General features: G+C 41.8%; 2 protein-coding genes across 3 annotated transcripts; one reads left to right on the top strand and one right to left on the bottom strand.

Moving 5' to 3' along the window:
- Positions 1-465: 465 nt before the first annotated feature.
- Positions 466-14,709, top strand: LOC119296276 (guanine nucleotide exchange factor SPIKE 1-like). 2 transcript variants are annotated; one of them, XM_037574676.1, is made up of 31 exons: positions 467-843; positions 967-1,062; positions 1,839-2,001; positions 2,080-2,198; positions 2,709-2,821; positions 2,945-3,000; positions 3,116-3,213; positions 3,382-3,519; positions 3,585-3,893; positions 3,984-4,247; positions 4,362-4,529; positions 4,616-4,807; positions 4,907-4,950; positions 5,538-5,607; positions 5,716-5,877; positions 6,446-6,553; positions 6,680-6,717; positions 7,240-7,384; positions 8,473-8,599; positions 8,714-8,907; positions 9,007-9,137; positions 9,518-9,593; positions 9,707-9,817; positions 9,949-10,131; positions 10,533-10,676; positions 11,480-11,653; positions 11,726-12,073; positions 12,154-12,483; positions 12,801-12,986; positions 13,063-14,037; positions 14,142-14,396. In XM_037574676.1, exons 2-31 carry the CDS (start codon positions 976-978, stop codon positions 14,394-14,396), a joined length of 5,508 nt encoding a protein of 1,835 aa, XP_037430573.1. In that variant the 5' UTR covers positions 467-843; positions 967-975. The 2 variants fall into 2 exon arrangements, with proteins under 2 accessions (XP_037430572.1, XP_037430573.1); XM_037574675.1 differs by having other exon boundaries at positions 466-843; positions 11,480-12,073; positions 14,142-14,709.
- A 266-nt stretch (positions 14,710-14,975) lies between these two features.
- On the bottom strand, positions 14,976-18,689 carry LOC119296275 (rhamnogalacturonan I rhamnosyltransferase 4-like). Its single transcript, XM_037574674.1, has 8 exons — positions 18,343-18,689; positions 17,377-17,444; positions 17,171-17,259; positions 16,932-17,085; positions 16,553-16,842; positions 16,255-16,459; positions 16,021-16,178; positions 14,976-15,809 (listed from the first exon to the last, which is right to left on the bottom strand). The coding sequence occupies exons 1-8, from the start codon at positions 18,611-18,613 to the stop codon at positions 15,548-15,550; spliced, it is 1,497 nt and encodes a 498-aa protein (XP_037430571.1). The 5' UTR covers positions 18,614-18,689; the 3' UTR covers positions 14,976-15,547.
- Positions 18,690-19,225: the final 536 nt, after the last annotated feature.

The raw sequence follows: 19,225 nt of genomic DNA, 5'->3' as shown, positions 1-19,225 counted from the left end.
GTAGCCCTAGAGTGTTGTGTCGGGTGTAAAGGGTGTTTGGACTAGCTCGGATGCTCTCATCCAGCTAGAGCCATCTCTTGTACAACTTTCTTCTGCCTTTTATAAAGATATGGTACGACTTTGACGTACTCTAAAAAAATTAATAATTTAAGAATCGGCGCTCTGAAACTATTTCCACATAATAAAAGAAAACATGAAGTCCAGTTTATATACAGTAGCAAAACAAAACAAAACCCTTTTTACGACAGTACGAATAGTAAGCAACCCTCGCTGTGTGCCCCATGGCAGACACAACAGACAGTCTTGTGGTGTCATTCATTCACACTCTTGAGTCTTGACAGCGAAGCATCTCTGTTCTGCGGCACAGCCAGAGCAGCCGCAGCGCAAGCGGAGGCATATTTCTCGTCGAAAGATTTTTAAAAGCCCGAACAAATGCGCAGGTAGCAGCCAAACCAAATCTTTGTTTTTCTATTATTTCCCTTTTCCCCTCCCCCTTTTTTTCCCACTAAGACCAAGACGAAACACTCATCCTCCCAACTCCACCTGCTTCGCTTCCTCTCCACTTCACCAAACCAAACCCTCGGGTGGGGGAGAGCGGAGCAGAGCACAGCGGAGCAGAGAGGAGATGGCGAGCGCAAGCAATGCGCAATGAGTGGCGGCACCCTCGCCTTCACCGCCCCTGCTTTTGCCTTCTACTAGCTGCTGCTCGGTGCCTCGGGTTGGCGCAGTGGGTGGGACTGGGAAGGGGATTCATTCCTTCGCGCCGCGCCTCTCGTCGGCCTCGCCTCCATCGCCCGGATCTGGGCCGCAGCGCCGAGATCCTGAGCTCCCTCCCTCTCTCCGGTACGGCGTTTTCTCGGGTTTTTACCGGGGTGTCCGTTGATGGTGATGTTTGTTGGCTAGTGCAGCCAGCGCTGCACGGATTTGTCCTGAATTGGTTTGCTGGTGGATTATCTGTCGGCTCAGGTGGCGGCCATGGATTCCCCGGCGGCCGGGGAAGGACAGCGGTTCAAGCGGATTCCAAGGCAGCCTTGTGGCCGGAACCTGGAGCTGGATCCACTGGTACGTCTCACTCCCTACCCCTGCGTGTTTCCTTGATTTGGTTGTGCCAATGCGGCTCTCTTGTATATCCCGTTTTGTCGAGTGTTGTGCTAGTGCATACAAGGTGGTACTACCTGGGAAGCCCCAGAGTTTGAAATGGCATTGAATTGAGTTTGAAATGGCATTGAATTGTGTGTGCTCCAGATCTCTCCGCATTCGTTGCTTAGGGTTTTGGGTTTCTTAACGTACGCATGCTTCAGTCAGAGGAGAGCTGAGGAGTTTAAACTGATGCTCTTGGTATTAGTGGTGAACTGCTGCTTGCTATGTGCTGCTCATGTCAAACCTGCTTGCAGGATATAGTTGTCTAATCTCCTTATTTCCAGGGTGCTTCTGTTGGGGTTTTCAACAGATAGCTAATCTTTTCTTATGCTTAGCCTCGCAACGCTATGTTGCTTTTTGGTTTGCTGCTATTTTGGGAATGAGCTCATTGAGTGGTCCATTTTGGATGTGTGCCCATATGTGGACAATGAGTTGAATTGTTCACTGTATTAGTAGACCACCAAGAATGGAACTACAGTACTTGACTACTACTATATGATCCATGGCTATACATTTTCCATCGTTCTCACGTATGGCATTCCATGATAGAGCTATGTCCTTAGTATTAATATTGCGCATCTTTAGTGGTTGATAATTCAGTTTGCTCCTTCGGGTTTCAATCAGGAAAAAGTAACAATTTCTGGCTGCAATTTTGAGAATTAAGGATGAAAAAGCTAAGCTTCTTTCTGTTTTTTCAGCTTAATGAGAATTTGGAACAGTGGCCACATCTAAATGAGCTAGTACAGTGTTATAACGCTGATTTTGTGAAAGATGACTTCAAATATGGACGCTATGAGAGTGTCGCGCCACCGTCCTTTCAGAATCAAATTTTTGAGGGACCTGATACCGACATAGAAACAGGTAATCCAACATCCTTGTGACTGGATTAGCTTCTTATACATGGTTTACTTAATATTTCATATATTTGCTTTGTCATAGAATTGCAGCTTTGCAACGCTAGGCATTCCAAGCCCGAGGAAACTACTGAGGATGATATGCCAAGCACTTCAGGGAGGCAAATATATGAAACTGAAGCATCTGCTTCATCTTCAAAAAAAGTAAGTGCATATTCACTAGAGTTCTGTTTTAGGTGGATTCTTACCATATGTTTTCTTTCTTGCCCCTCTAGTAGCAGACTAAATGCTAAACTAAGTTCTCTGCGGTTAACCCTAGTGTCTTGGTCCTCAACTCCTCATATTGGATAATAAAAACTATATTGTGAATTGCTCATACATGCATTTATCTTGTCCTTGTTTCAGCTACTACAATACTTTCCTGTTGAACTTTTGTTCATTTGTACCACTTGTGTCGATCCTTTATGCGTTCAGTCGACTAGTACTTTTTCACTTCGTTTTTTTTTACTTCCTGTGCGAAGTGCAAACAAGGTACATTCCACACAGTACTGTTGACATGAATATTTCTAGCAGAAGCAATTTAAGCTTTTGAGCAATTAAGCTGTGACCTTTCTTTGTTTAATCCATTTGACCAATTGTCAATAGCATATATGGTATGAGGTTTGTCATCTTGATGTCAGCATTAACGACATGTTGCCCTGCTTGTTTTTTCAGCATTGTACTCTCTCACCTTTACCGGCATATGAACCTGCATTTGATTGGGACAATGAGAGATCTTTAATATTTGGCCAACGCTTGCCAGAAAGTCTCCCTGCAACACACAGCAGGTTTGCTTTAAGCTGCACACTCAAGCATTACATCTCTTTGCTTTTGTTTGCACTTCTTACTCTGGGCAATCTTTGTTACTACTTACTGGTCACATGTTATAACTTGATCTCTACTGCTTGCAGTGGATTGAAGATAACGGTCAAGGTATTGTCTTTGTCATTCCAAACTGGATTAGTCGGTGAGCAAAACTATTATTTCTACGTGTTTGTTCAACACTTCTAAACTGCAATATGTTCTCATTATACTTCGCAGCATGATGACTGACCTACCTTTTGGTAATGTATCATGTGCAGAACCTTTTAGCGGTACAATCTGCTTGTACAACAGAGATAGGAGAGAAAAGCTATCGGAGGACTTCTACTTCCACATACTTCCAACAGAAATGCAAGATGTAAGGAGCAACGTTTATTACTCCGTTCGGGGCCAATATTTCTATCCTCCAAAATTTTGCTACTGATACCGGCAGATAGAAACAGTTGTAGCTTGTCAAATATACTGAAATTCCATATTAACATAATTTAAATCGCTGACCATTTTCATCCCTTTCGCATTTGACCAGGCTCATATATCTTTGGACCGTCGGGGTGTTTTCTCATTGGACACCCCTTCACCATCAATCTGCCTTCTGATCCAGCTAGAAAAGGCTGCTACTGAAGAAGGGGGAGTAACTCCTTCCATTTATTCCCGTAAAGAACCTGTAAGAAATAAATCTCCCTCCTTTAATCGCATGTTCCATTACTCTAATGCTCAGTTTTGTGACAGGTGCACTTGACTGAGAAAGAGAAGCAGAAGCTGCAAGTTTGGTCTCGAGTCATGCCATACAGAGAGCCATTTGCATGGGCAATGATTCCTCTGTTTGAAAACAACCATGCTGGTGGTGATGCTGCCTCTCCTAGCAGCCCTTTAGCACCAAGTATGTCAGGCTCAAGTTCTCAAGATAGCATTGTGGAGCCTATCTCCAAACTCACTTCAGATGGAAAACTCAACCATTATTCAAGTGGAAGTTCTGTTATTGTTGAGATATCAAACTTAAACAAAGTGAAGGAAAGCTACATGGAAGACTCCCTCCAAGTAAGCATTATAGCTGAACAAAGTCAGTTAATGTTGTTACTTCAGTGATTATTAACTAATTAATCATGCCAATTCTTGTGTCGCTTGTAGGATCCAAAACGAAAAGTACACAAACCAGTGAAAGGTGTGCTAAGGCTAGAGGTGGAAAAACTTCATAATGACCGTAATGAGGCGGATACCATTTCTGAAGGTGGGAGCATAACCAATGAATTGCATGATGCTGGCGAGCTCAATAATGGCAGACACAGCAGGAATAGCATTGATGGGATCCACAGTTCTCTGAATTCTAGTGCCATTGTCAAGAAAGATACACACCAGAATGGTCAAAGTTCCAATGGAGAGAATGGCAACAATGTAACTAGACGAGTTCCTCATCTACCTCTTGTGTTCAGTTTTCAATTTTGAAACTTATGTTGTAGGATTTCATGTCTTTTCTGTTCATATGAGATGCATTCTTTCTTGTTACAGTTTCAAGCTTTTGACTTTCGGATGATGGCTCGGAGTGAACCATTTTCACAACTTTTCCATTGCCTCTATGTGTACCCATTGACTGTTAGCTTGAGCCGCAAAAGAAATCTATTTGTAAGGGTAGAATTGAGGAAGGATGATTCTGACATACGTAAACTTCCGGTAGAGGTTTGTTCATGAAGTTATCATACCCCTTTTGCTCTGTTGGTGGTGTCTGTTCAATGTTCTAAGCGACTAGATATATGGGGTTTCAGGCTGTCCATCCAAGGGATCAAAATGCAACACTACAGAAGTGTGCTCATACCCAAATTTCTGTTGGCACAAGAATGTCTTGCTACCATGACGAAGTTAAGATCAGTCTGCCTGCTCTATTGACGCCCCAACATCATCTTCTGTTCACATTTTTCCATGTAGATCTCCAAATGAAACTTGAAGCCCCTAAACCAGTAGGCCTTCTGTTCCTTGTCAATTAGAACCCACTAATACAGTTGGTTCATCTCTTCATGTTTATTTTGCTGGTTTCTAACATGGTTGTGCTCCTTCAGGTGATTGTGGGATATGCTGCACTTCCACTGTCGACACACATTCAGTATGTATTAGATTGTCATCTTTATTTTTGTATACACGAAATGATTAAATGGAACTAGTCTGAGCCTGTCGCTTCATACGTGGGATCACATTCAAGTCAACGCGTTATGAATCATGATTTATTATCATCTTAACTTAACTCTGTTTATGTGACAGAAAGTGAATATATGAGCTAAGCTTTCTTGCTAAAACTTGTAAGGCGATCTTTTATAGTATTGTTTAACTCGTGAAGCTTTATTGCCACCTAGCTTGGCTAGCTAATTAACTAACCTTATTAAATTTAAAATTTACTCTTGTAACTTGTGCAACTAAGAAGTATGTAAACACCATGGTGCTTGTTCACTAGCAAGACTGCAAGTGCATACTGCTTACTGTACTTTCTAGCACAGTGTTTGGACATAACATATGAGTGTACTTCTGGGCATATAGCTTTTTCTTTCAATGTAATGTTGAAGGGCCATCTACTCAGTTCTACTTCTACCACAAGTTTCACGAGGAACTCTGAAGTGCTTGCAGTCTCTTAAATATTACCGTGAGTTGATGAGAATGAAATTGAATTTGATATGTAGCAATTTTTGAATCCAATAGGTTACTTTCGGATGTGTCTTTGCCAATTTTACGAGAGCTTGTTCCGCATTACCTGCAGGAAAGTGGAAAGGTTTGCTACTTGTCCTGTTTCCTTTTGCTGTTTTTCTACCGTGATTGCAGAATTATCCTCAAATGCATTTGCTGTAAATAGTACCTGAAAGTTGCAATACTTATACAGGAAAAAATGGACTACCTGGAGGATGGAAAAACTGTTTTCAGGCTGCGGTTAAGACTTTGCTCTTCGTTGTTTCCAGTTAATGAAAGAATAAGGGACTTTTTCGTTGAGTATGACCGTCACACACTACATACAAGTCCACCTTGGGGTTCTGAGCTTCTTGAGGTATCCTTTTACCGCTGAATGGCTTAGATTGGAGCTTCTGATGTTAGTTTCTTTCATGATCCCTCCCCTGCTGAATGGCTTTGATAATAATATACCTTTGAGTTATGCCTGGATGATACCTATTGGAATATGTAAAAAGATGGAAAAAGTTGTGCAGTATTTGTTATGTTCTGCATGTCTAATTAGATATGGAATATGGCCAAGTTCTAGAGCATAGGGGAAATTATCTGTGTTGAAGTGTATATGTGGATTGCCTAGCCCTTTCCATCAGTTCGGACTTTTGGTTGCGTTGGCTAGTGCATGAATCTTAACATGGTATCATGGCCTAAGGTCTTGTGTTCAAGTCCTGGCTTTCGCAATTTAGGGTGTTGAAGTGTATATGTGGATTGCCTAGCCCTTTCCATCATTCGGACTTTTGGTTGCGTTGGCTAGTGCATGAAGCTTAACAATCTGCACTGTGTATTTCAATATTTGTTTGTGGCATTTTGCACAAATGTACATTGTGTTGGTACTTGCACCATATACCGACGATACATATGTCTAACCTTATTTTTTTGGGGGGTTGCAGGCAATAAATAGTTTAAAGAATGTTGAATCTACTGCATTGTTACAATTTCTTCAACCAATACTCAATATGCTGCTACACCTTATTGGCGATGGTGGTGAAACCCTTCAGGTTGTTACTTTGCTTATTATGTTTCCATTCTGCATAACGTTTTGAGTGAACTACATTTCTTGCCGAGTGTTTATCTTGATGATATTACACATTAGTTTTGACCCTATAGATTTATTTTTCTTGCAGGTTGCTGCATTTCGAGCCATGGTTAATATTCTAACCCGGTAATTCCCTGTTTTACTGTTTGGTTTATCCTCATCCCTCTGATATTTGTGTGCAGCTGTGCGCCAGTTTCTTTCAAGAGCTCTAGCATTCCATGTTCGTCCAACTTCTCAAAATCCTAATTTCAAACATTTAGACGGCCTATCGTTTGCTGGAGGAAAAAATAAAAGAATATTTGGATGGCATTTTCTTCTCATGTGTCATGAAGTCTGATTCTCTTAGTTTGTGCTCACTAAAGTGGTGCTGCATTTTGAGCGAAGTATAAACTGTTAAGTTTTATCTTATGGGAGCACTTGCTGATTGCACTTGCATATGTTGCAGCACAACAAAATCTTTGTAATATTTGTCTTTAGAGGCCCTATCACACAAGATCTTTGCGCTCCTCTCATCTTTAGCAAAATCTGAATGTCTGGCTTTAATTCTTTAAAAAAATATTTTACGATTACCTCTCAGTAGAATTATTCATTCAGGAGTCATGACCATGTACCTCAAATTGTGTTAAAGTGGATGCATTTCTATCGCAGGGTGCAACAGGAATCATCTGATGGAGCTGAGAGAAATAAGTTTCTCGTTAATTATGTTGATTTTGCTTTTGACGACTTCGGTGATCGGCAGACACCTGTATACCCTGGTTTGTCTACTGTTTGGGGAAGTCTAGCTCGAAGTAAGGTTAGTATGGATTTCTTCTCTCTGCTTGAAGTAATGAAATTTGAATTCGTTCTACTTGATTTCATGCCGTGTTTAAATTTTTATGTGTGAACCTGTTAATGCATGGGGGTAAACATACATTGACAACATGAGGTAAAATGGTGCTAGGTTACTGGGGTAAACATCTGTCTGAATGAGGGTGACGATTTGGTGAGGACTATACCTAGAATAGTCAGCCAAATGCGCAGGACTTAGAGACTAGGTTAGAGTTCTTTGTTATTCATCTTATGATAATTCCCTTATATAGCCATCCGCCTAACAAGGATATCTAGTGCAACCAATAAACTGGAGACAATCATATCAAGGGGAGTGCATGGCAGGACGTAGAGAGACTGATAGATTTCTTTGTTGTTTACGATGTGAAGGATGATAACACTTATATACCTGTCCGCCTAACAAGGACATCTAGTGCAGCCAAAAGCTGAAGGCACCATCATATTCACTGACAAATATGCATCTAACAAATTATAGGATATGCATGCTGCTGATTCTCTGGCTGGCTGCTACCCCTCCCCCGCGCGTAGACACCCGACGCTCGTGGTTGTCTGCATGAACTGAACCATAGTCATGCCAGAATCATATAAGCCGCAACAATGACGTTTCCAACTCTGGTTGCTGCTGAGACGTCCTAATGCCTGAATTATGTCCTTGATGCCACTGGCCGCTAGCACTGTTTACTGCCACACTGCTCTCAGGTGTCAAAACGTGATACCATGTAATTGTACTTAAACATGGCATTGATTTTACTGTGCAAAGGAACGGAAACAAGATTCTGTCGTTGGAAGTGTTGCACTGTTGATGATACACATCACTTGCACCAATAATAAGTATTTGCATCAGCGACTAGTTAATATAACGGACTTGATTATTAACCTTTTGCTTTTACTGTTATTTGCAACTCAATATATCCTTTTTAATGGTTATTTTCTTATACTTTTCTTCTTATTTTGTGTACTTCAATTGTGTCTGTTCATTCAATCTGCTTACTTTTAACAGAGATGCATCTTTCTGCTGCTCTGCTTCACCATTGTACACTTTTGTCATTTTAGGCTAAAGGTTATAGAGTTGGACCTGTCTATGATGATGTGTTGGCAATGGCTTGGTTTTTTCTGGAGCTTATTGTAAAATCAATGGGATTGGAACAAAGTCGTCTCTTCTACCACAATCTTCCACTTGGTAGGACCAACTAGCGAGCACTTGTAGCTGCAGTCATTAGTATATCAGTATCAATACATAAATATTTAATTAGACTACGTAATATGGTTCTAATTGTTTGCTGCCATGTGCTAGGTGAAGATGTCCCACCGCTGCAGTTGAAAGAAGGAGTCTTCAGATGCATCATGCAGCTATTTGATTGCCTTCTAACTGAGGTTCATGAACGCTGTAAAAAGGGTTTAAACTTGGCGAAGCGCTTGAACAGCACTCTTGCTTTCTTCTGTTACGATCTTTTATCAATCATTGAGCCACGCCAAGTTTTTGAGCTGGTAATGCTGGAAATCACATTTAAGTTTGTCCCTCCCTTTGCTCGTGAGGAGCTTCATTCCAAATACTGATATGCATAACTATGCATTTGTGTTCTTCAGGTTTCACTGTATATGGACAAGTTTGCAGGGGTTTGCCAGTCAGTCCTCCATGATTGCAAATTGACATTCCTGCAAATAATATGTGATCATGATCTTTTTGTTGAGATGCCTGGTCGGGATCCCACTGATAGGTAGGTCCCACTCTAAATTCGTGGATTACCAAGCTAGGGAACTATAAATATTCCAGTTTGCCAAAACTGTTTTAATAGACCAACAATGTCGTTCAGAGCCTTTGGTCTCCTAATACTCTTCTTACTCCCAAGTTCTTTTAACTACCAAGGCATTTTTTTTTTACTTTCTCCATAAATATAATGGCATGATGATTTTATACCTTTTGTGTCCTCTAGTCCTTACAATGATTACACTCTGTTTTACTTATACATTACCAATCCTGGTTTATTCTTTGCTTCGATGTTAGAATAATATTATGTGCAAATATCCTCTTGAAATTCCAATCAAAACACTTTTTATATTTTCTGATGATTTTTTTACCATGATATCCCCTTTGCAGGAATTATCTCTCGTCGGTTCTTATTCAAGAGATCTTTCTCACCCTTGACCATGATGATTTGTCACAGCGAGCGAAAGTAAGCATCTCAATTGAGATCGAAGTACTTTGGTCAATTGGTCTACATCTCAATGCATTACTTCGCCATCTCACATATGATGGTAACTCATTCTTGTTTTATCATTATTGTAGGCGGCTCGTATTTTAGTTGTTCTTATATGCAAGCATGAATTTGACGCACGATATCAAAAAAGTGAAGACAAGCTGTACATTGCTCAGCTGTATTTTCCTCTTATAGGACAGGTTTGAGATATTCACATCACAATTAACTTCCTTGAAATGAATATCAATAATCAGAACTCTGTTTCTCTGCAAGGTTTGGCATACACACGGTTCTTCTTACAGTTTCTTTTCCTGTGAAAAACACCTTGCAGATTCTGGATGAGATGCCTGTGTTCTATAACCTAAATGCCATTGAAAAACGTGAAGTGCTAGTGGTCATTTTGCAAATCATAAGGAACTTGGATGACACAACTCTTATAAAAGCATGGCAACAGAGCATTGCTAGAACCAGATTGTTCTTCAAGCTACTGGAAGAATGTATAACCCATTTTGAGGTTCGTACAACCCTTTTTTATTTAGAATGTTGAAGTTTTTGTCATTGTTATCAACTTCTGTGACTGAGTGTGACGTTTCTACACTTCAATTATAATTCTGCTAGTAAAATCTCAGTGCACAAAAGATTTCTGACGGGGTGTACAATTTGTTCGATGATTTGCAAAGTACTCTTGGGTGACTGGTCGGAGTGGTATCTGAATGACTGAATCCAACTTTTTTCTTGCGTTCCTGTTGGATTATTGACTTATTCCAACTTAGACAAACACACTCTTCTTTTAACTGGTGGCACTATTGCATGACAGGGTTCTGAATCTTCTTTGTTACCATAAAACCACGTTGATTCACAATAGTTTATTGATTTATTCAGAACTTAACTAAATCTCCCGAATTCTCTCTGCAGCATAACAGAACAGGGGACAGCTTGCTACTAGGTTCTAGTTCTCGGAGCCCTGATGCTGAGCGCCCTGCGTCCCCCAAGTATTCTGATCGGTTATCCCCATCAGTTAATGCATATTTGTCTGAGGCTTCGCGCCATGAAATAAGGGTATGGTGCCAAATTATTTATAGGAGCCTAATTTTCCAGCAGTAGTACTTCTACCTGTACTTTTCACAGGGTGAATAGTTTGAGTATGAATAAGCTCTGACATGCATGAACTTGAATCATGTTGGCTTTCTTGGTATGTCGCAGTTTAGGGTAGGTTGGATACACCTTGGGTAGGTTTGTATAGCATGCACTGGACCAGGTTTCAATAGCTTGTCAGCATTGTTGGTTACTGTTTCTTTTTGGCAAAGTTAAGATGCTATTGGAGAGAATGTGGACAGTAGACATCCTTACAAGAAACTGATTGGACTTGGCTTGTGTTATATTCCAAACAGAACATTAAGTATGGTTCATGTATATCAGTTTATGAAATGCGCATCATTATGAAGTATAAATAAAACATTAGTGAGTAAAGGGTTATATTCTCGACTATGTTACCATGTGGCTAGCAAGACTGATTAATCAGCCAAGTCTTTCTCACTACACTGGTGCTATACTTTCAGCTTTGGCCATTACTTTTTTTTGGCATGGTTTTTTAATGCCCCTAGGATCACATAACTCTTCAGAAGATGCCAACTGACTAAGTTTATTATCTGGCCCTGAAGGAGTAGTTTACTTGAGTGTCAGAATAAGGCTCGACTTCCACTAATATCTACTGAGCCTGCAGTGGTGGAGTTGAGCCTGTTTCATGCTGGAGAATGATTTTATTTACTTGTTCTGAACACACATACACTTTGTAGGAGATGTGATGAAAAATTATCATGAGAAAATTGTTAGTTATTTGTCATGACTGCTATTTAATACAGCCCCAGGGAACACCAGAAAATGGGTACATGTGGAACAGGATTAGTCCTCAGCTAAGTTCCCCAAATCAACCCTATTCATTGAGGGAAGCACTTGCGCAAGCGCAATCTTCAAGAATAGGATCAACAGCCAGGGCATTGAGAGAGTCCCTACATCCAATACTGAGACAAAAGTTGGTAAGTATTACATTCCCATGTGAATCTTGTGGTGATTTAAACTTTCTTCAGTCTGACATTAAATTCCTACAGGAACTCTGGGAAGAAAATCTTAGTACTGCTGTGAGCCTTGAAGTCTTGGGAATAATTGATAAGTTTTCAGTTGCTGCAGCTTCTCGAAGCATCTCGACTGACTATGCTAAGCTAGATTGTGTAACATCTATCTTGATGGGTCTTTTATCTAGGAGCCAGCCCTTGACTTTTTGGAAAGCTTTCCTTCCTGTGGTCTATAATATATTTAGTCTCCATGGTGCAACACTGATGGCAAGGGAGAATGACCGCTTCTTGAAGCAAATTGCTTTTCATCTTTTGCGACTTGCTGTATTCCGAAATGATTCTGTTAGAAAAAGGGCCGTTCTTGGGTTGCAGATCCTTGTTAGGGTAAGCTGCTTGCTGAATTTGAGTTCTATAAAATCATGAAACGAATTGTCCTGATACAGATGTTTTGTTTGTGCTTATAGAACTCATTCAACTATTTCAAGAGCACCACAAGGCTGAGGGTCATGTTGACTATTACTTTGTCAGAACTGCTATCTGATGTGCAAGTAACTCAGATGAAATCCGATGGATCTCTTGAAGAAAGTGGTGAAGCTCGGCGTCTTAGGAAATCACTGGAGGAAATGGCTGATGTAAGGAGTAAGGATCAGTTGAATGATTGTGGCCTTCCTGTTACTGCACTGGAAGTGGCTGCTGAAGGTTCCACAGACAATAGGTGGTCTTGGGTAGAGGTTAAGCATCTATCAAAGTGTCTAGTCCAGGCCCTTGATGCTGGCCTTGAACACGCCCTTTTGGTAAGCAAGTTTGGCAAAATAATCATTACTGTGCTATCCATAAAAGTGATGTACTACCTCCGATCCAAAATAAGCGCCCCAGTTTTGAATTGGGGTTAGTTCAAAACTGCGACACTTATTTTGGATCGGAAGGAGTAGCATATATCGCGCTAAAATGGGGATGGCTGACTGAAGAAAATTACCATTTATTCATGTCATCTGGACAACTGAAACACTTCTAATATGTGATTATACTTTTAGTGATGTCATTTTTATGCATCTGATTTTTTTGATTAAGTATTGAGCACTGAACCTGTAAATTTTAATGTTCTTTTCAGGGTTCTGTGATGAGTGTGGACAGGTGTGCAGCTGCTGAGGGTTTCTATAAGCTAGCATTGGCCTATGCCCCTGTTCCGGATCTTCACATTATGTGGTTACTGCACCTTTGTGATGCGCACCAGGAGATGCAGTCATGGGCTGAGGCCGCGCAGTGTGCAGTTGCTGTAGCTGGTGTGATCATGCAGGTTGTAATGTTAACTTCTGTTCTTCTATTCCTGTAACTTCTCTATGGAGTTTTATGACCTTCGAACCCTTCCACAGGCACTTGTTGGAAGGAACGATGCTGTGTGGAGCAAGGAGCATGTCGCCTCCCTCTGTAGGATTTGCCCTATTGTGGGCACTGATATAGGTGCAGAAGTTGCTGCAGCAGAAGTTGAAGGATATGGTGCATCGAAGCTTACTGTGGATTCAGCCGTCAAGTATCTTCAACTTGCGAACAAACTCTTCGCACAAGCTGAACTTTACCACTTCTCTGCCAGTATCCAGGAACTTATCATTCCTGTGTACAAAAGCAGAAGGTCTTATGGGCAGCTGGCTAAATGTCACACGTCACTCACAAGCATATATGAGTCAATTCTTGAACAGGAGGCTAGCCCTATCCCATTCATTGATGCTACCTACTACAGAGTTGGATTCTATGGGGAACGATTTGGCAAGCTCAATAAAAGGGAGTATGTGTTTAGGGAGCCGCGGGATGTTCGTCTGGGTGACATTATGGAGAAGCTTAGTCATACCTATGAGGCCAAGATGGATGTGAATCACACGTTACATATCATTCCTGACTCAAGGCAAGTCAATGCTGATGAGCTGCAACCTGGTGTATGCTATCTACAAATAACTGCCGTTGATCCTGTAATGGAGGACGAGGACTTGGAGAGCAGGAGGGAAAGGATTTTCTCTTTATCCACTGGTTCTGTTCGTGCACGTGTGTTTGACCGTTTCCTTTTCGACACACCATTCACAAAGAACGGAAAAACGCAAGGTGGCCTAGAAGATCAATGGAAGAGACGCACAGTGCTCCAGACAGAGGGTTCCTTTCCTGCTCTGGTAAATCGTCTGGTGGTGATAAAATCTGAATCTCTAGAGTTTTCACCTGTGGAGAATGCTATTGGAATGATTGAAACAAGGACAGCTGCATTGAGAAATGAACTAGAAGAACCACGGAGCTCTGAAGGTGATCAACTACCAAGACTCCAAAGCCTGCAAAGGATACTCCAAGGAAGTGTGGCTGTTCAGGTAAGGGCTGTGATTCTGCATCTCTGTGCAATATGAACCAGTTTAACTTTGTTTGCTCCTCTATTTCTTTGTATTGCTCATTTCCTCAAAATGTTGTGATGCAGGTCAACAGTGGTGTATTAAGTGTGTGCACTGCTTTCTTATCTGGCGAGCCTGCAACCAGGCTCCGGTCTCAAGAACTGCAACAGCTGATAGCTGCATTGCTTGAATTCATGGCTGTCTGCAAGCGTGCAATCCGTGTGCATTTTAGATTGATAGGGGAAGAAGACCAGGAGTTCCACACGCAACTTGTCAATGGGTTTCAGTCTCTTACTGCTGAGCTTTCTCACTATATTCCTGCCATACTTTCGGAGCTATGACTGTAGCAAGGTGGCAGGCAGTTAGGTAGCATGTGAATGGTTGGTTGATTTTTCAGTTGGGGATCTGGTCCAAATGTTCATATTTCGAGTAGCTTTGGTTGTATAGTTTGAGAACTAACCGGGGTATTTGCATTTCTGCTGTGTCACGATTTTGGGGTGTAAAGTATATGCAACTTCTTAGTGTGATGTACCTGGATCATCGTGCTTGTTTGTGGTTTGCTGACAGTGATAGCAACTTAGCTAGTAGCTGTTGGAGCCACGCATTACTATTACTATTATTATCATTATCATTATTATTGTTTTATTGTCGTTATCGGGTGTGATGACACACACTGCAAATGAGCCGCTGGAATGAAAGTGTTTCTTCGAAAGCATGAGCTATTAAAATTATTCATTTAGAGAAGTACGCTTTCAGTTACAGTACACAAGATGGTTTTGCCTTTGTGCTCGTGCCCTTATTTACAAAACAAGTGGAATGCTTGTGGTATCAGATATTAAGATCGTGGCTACCAGGCGATACACTAAAAATCTCCCTCAAGTTATCAGTATGGTGTGCGGCACCTGTGTAGTACGTCTACAAAACATGCATGCCCCAGTGTCATACAAGCTCAATGCCTTGCATCGGCATGCCAGTCATTCGCACTTACAAAAAGGATGCAGTGCATTTTCCATTCGAGGAGTTCGACAAGGTTTATGTACATCAAAAGCAAGTGCTGCAATCTAACACTACAACATAGCATCTGGTGCGACCCAAGAGAAGTTAGATCTACATTACAGTTCACTCACATGTTGCAGTTACAGCTGAGTAAGGCCGCACCATCAGATATCCTGAAGAACTGGGAAACCCTCATCAAGCCTCTGGGTGGCATAGGCTCCTTCACCCCCCATGTGGATCATCCAATCCAGAAGAATACTCTGCTAAGCTATAGGTTGCTCATGAACAGCAGTGTTACAACTTCATGAGTGGAGGCTCGGCGAAAAAATATGAGCATGTCTTAGGTACATGAGGTGGCTGCTGAAGCTTGTTATGCCACTACTGCAGTCAGCTGATCAGGTTACTAGGATGGGCATCTAGATGTAGCTGTCAAACCATGTTACCGTGTTTAACTTCAGCCTTCTGTACCGATCAATCGGGCACCCAAGTGTAGTGTTTATGTCTCTGTATGTTTTAGCTTTTCCCTTCTCTTTCTAGCAGGCCCAAGACACTCATAAGGATTTGCATAGAAGTAGTCTTCTTCCTTAGGTTGCCCTGCGATGACTTTTCTTCTCGTGGGCTGGCTCATTCGGCCCTCATGTAGCTCCTTGACAGCAGCACAGAATTCATTCCATGACAGCTCCTGGTCTTCAAAAAGATCTATAAGCTCAACCAGCTTCTTCCTATCAAGCTGTATAGTCCTGTGGAAGCCCATAAACCTGCATTTGCAACATATACACCTCTCAGTTAACCTAGGGGTGTTCATTTTACTTTTGCTCACTATAGCCGCGATTCTTCAAAGCAAACATCTACACCCACAAGATAGCTGTACACTAGACTTCCCACCCAGCTAATCATATCATAATAACACATATACATGGTGGCAAGAAGAAAATATGCTCATATTAGGAAGGTCAGAAATAGACATGCCTGCGGTGTCCTTCCACAACTTTAGCCATGTTTCCATCATTACTGGGAATAAAGACATCACTCGCGACAGAAACAAGATAGTCCAGGGCTGCCATTTGAGTCGAGTGTTTTTGGAAGAGGTGTAGCTCATCTTCAGATAAAAGCATCTCCTTACGCACCTATAGTTTGAATATCAGATAAGCATCATTTTAATGTTAGCAAGAAATCCTGGATGTTAAATTATGATCTGCTTACGATGTTAGGGAACTCTGCCTTTAATGCAGCTAATCTTTTTTCACCACCATAGATTTCACCAGAGGCAATATATATCCTAGTGTCCCTGGGGAAACCAAGAGCTTTGAGCACTAATGTTGTTTCCCCAGGTGTAAGCGGGCAGAGTCCCTCGAGCCTTTTCTTCTCAGAGTCTATTTCCTTTTCTTTCCACCAGGGATATGCATACCTGAGGTCCAAAGAACAGACAAAAATGAACATTCAATACAAAGGATGGGAGGAGAAAGAATGGTTAACTGAAAAGCTGTATCGCCGAAGGAACCTCATTCTCGTGAGCTCTGCTGTTTCTTGACCAGAACATCCATGTGTACAGCCAGAGAAGGCGAGCATATCCATCTCATATCTCAGATGAAGCACAACAAAAGATCCAGTTTTCCTGAGACTCGATATCATCTTGTTGCCTAGGGCCTCAATGGATGGTGTAAATCTTAATGCATTGTAGTTAACATGGCAGCGAAGCTTTTGGAGCTTCAGAGGAAGGCCATTGTTTGCAAGGCGAGAATCTGTCCTGCTAAAACGTATAACCTTGTGCTTTCTTACAAGAGGCAAGATCTGGAAGGAAGACAGCTCTGACAGTAAGAATCAAGCAGAGGATAGAACAGAAGTATAAATCTATCTCTTGGAGGAAGATTACTTCTAACCTGTCTCAAATAGTATTTCTCACTAGACCAGCTGACTGGTTGCATTGATAATGGAACTTTCCCATTAAACTTATGTGGGAGTTCTCTGATAACCTTCACCTCATCTCTTAAAGAATAGATGAAATGATCCACATCAAATATATCTCCAAAATCACTGCAAAGTACAAATAAATCGAGTCAGCAATTGCAAGTTCTAACTGCATAATCAAGCACCGAAAGGAAGTGTGAGAACCACACACCTAGGATCAGCCCAGAAGGATTGCTTATCAAGTTCAGGTACCACCATGGTCAGATTCAAATAGCGTGCTACAGTTACCATGTCACATATCTGCACAAGAGAAGCTTTCATGGAGCATTAGCACAGGGTAGTTGGACGCTATAGCTGTAGATGAAAGCTAACATTTCAGTAACACAAGACCAGGAGAGTTCGCATTTCAGTACTAACCGCAGCTCGCATTTGGTTCAGACCGCCATTGCATGAAATAAGAAGATAACCGTTACTTCGGTAAGATCCTGCAGGAGAGAAAGAAAGGTTTACTCCGCCTGAACTTATCATTGCGCCAGAGTAAACAGTTGTGCTATTATCAACACCACTACCAGTTGATGCTGCATAGATGTCAAAATCAAACTACACAGTAGGCTCAGGTAAAGATGAGGAAACTGTATTCTTGAGCAATAAAATTTACTGCAAAGGGAGCTACAAACAGTTTCTGTTGGATGTATCACTAACATGGTGATTAGAACCTCACTGTGTGACAGAGAAAAACTGCCACGTTGCCGAAACAGAAGTTTTTTCCCCTTAAAATACCAATTATCTCCATGTCTACAACAGATATTAGACCTAGCATTCCTAAGCAAACGACACAAATGCACCTTGTCAACAAGCCAAAACACAAATTAAGACCCCCACTTTCTGTCATAAGGACTCGCATCACAGGACCAAAGCGACCCCAACTCACCAACTAACTGGAAACAGCATAAGACAACACCAAAACAATCAATTATTCTCTAGCCCGTCTCCGTCACAAGAGCCCATCGAAATCCATTTTTGACCAACCCACCAAATCAGCATTGAAAACAAAAGGAACCAAGACATGCACTAATTAAGAGAAATCATGCAACTATGAACTCACAACTTCTGCAATCATGAATTTCCGAACATCCCAATGGCATCAGATTAACGATCTACACCAAGAATGACTCAAATTGGCTGGGCTCGTTCGTTCGATTCCCGGTAAACGATTCGATCCTATCTAACGAATGCTGTCAGCAACCACATTTGGACTGCCGCTACTGAGATAGCGATCCCCTCAACGAAGGAGGACTAGAGTAGGTAGGACCAGATTCCAAGAACCCAACCCGGAACAAAGAATCGCCGAACGGCGAGATCAAGAAGACAAGAACCACTTACTCCTGGTAGGTAGAGCTGGGGGCGCAAGGTCCCCTACATCGTCGGAGGCGACGGCGGTTACGGCGGAGGCGGTTGCAGAGGTATTGCGGTTCCCTATGCAGGACGGCCGGGCGGCGCGGAGCGGCGAGAGGGGAAGACCAAAGAAGGTGGAGAGCTGGAGGAGCGCCGTCCAGAGCACTATGCTGGAGGCGACCCGCACCGCCCAGCGCAACAAACCAACACCGCCTATGCGGCGGCGGATCACCGGAAGCGAGGCCTTTTGCTTGGCCATAGGGGGCTCCCGACTCCTCTGGTCACTAACTAGTGGTCGTGTATACGAGCGGAGGACGGCCAGGAGCGTTCGTTGTTCTGCCACAGACTGGGTTTAACTGCAGGGTGGGTGTGATTGGTAATCACTACTGTAGGGATTAAAAGCATCTCCGGCAAGAGCCTCTATTCTAGGCCTACTTAAAACAAAACCGACTATTTTAGACCAAAGGCTGAATAGAGATTACTCAAAATTCATCAACAATAAAAATGTAAATGCCTGGTTACACTCATCTCTATGACCGCACGCACACACGAACATCCGACCCTTATAAACCTCCAAGAGATTGGGACGACAGATATTTAAGATAATAAAGTTGTTACAAACGCTTTGTAGTTTACATGCACACTATATCAGTATGAGAGAGTAACGCAGAAAATATTGAAATAAATCAAGAAAAATGGGACAAGCCGTGCCAAGTCTAAAACTATAATCGGATGGATAGATTCCACCGCAGAAACATAGTCATCCCAACTATGCTCAATTTGCCTAATAATCAATGTTTGCTTCCTCGAATCATTTTCCCCTTTTGATTCGGATTATTAATACTTTTTCTTTTTGATTTTTTCAACTTGG

This window comes from Triticum dicoccoides, chromosome 4B, assembly GCF_002162155.2.
Source record: "Triticum dicoccoides isolate Atlit2015 ecotype Zavitan chromosome 4B, WEW_v2.0, whole genome shotgun sequence".
Taxonomy (NCBI): domain Eukaryota; kingdom Viridiplantae; phylum Streptophyta; class Magnoliopsida; order Poales; family Poaceae; genus Triticum; species Triticum dicoccoides.
This window is presented reverse-complemented; position numbering and strand designations above follow the sequence as displayed.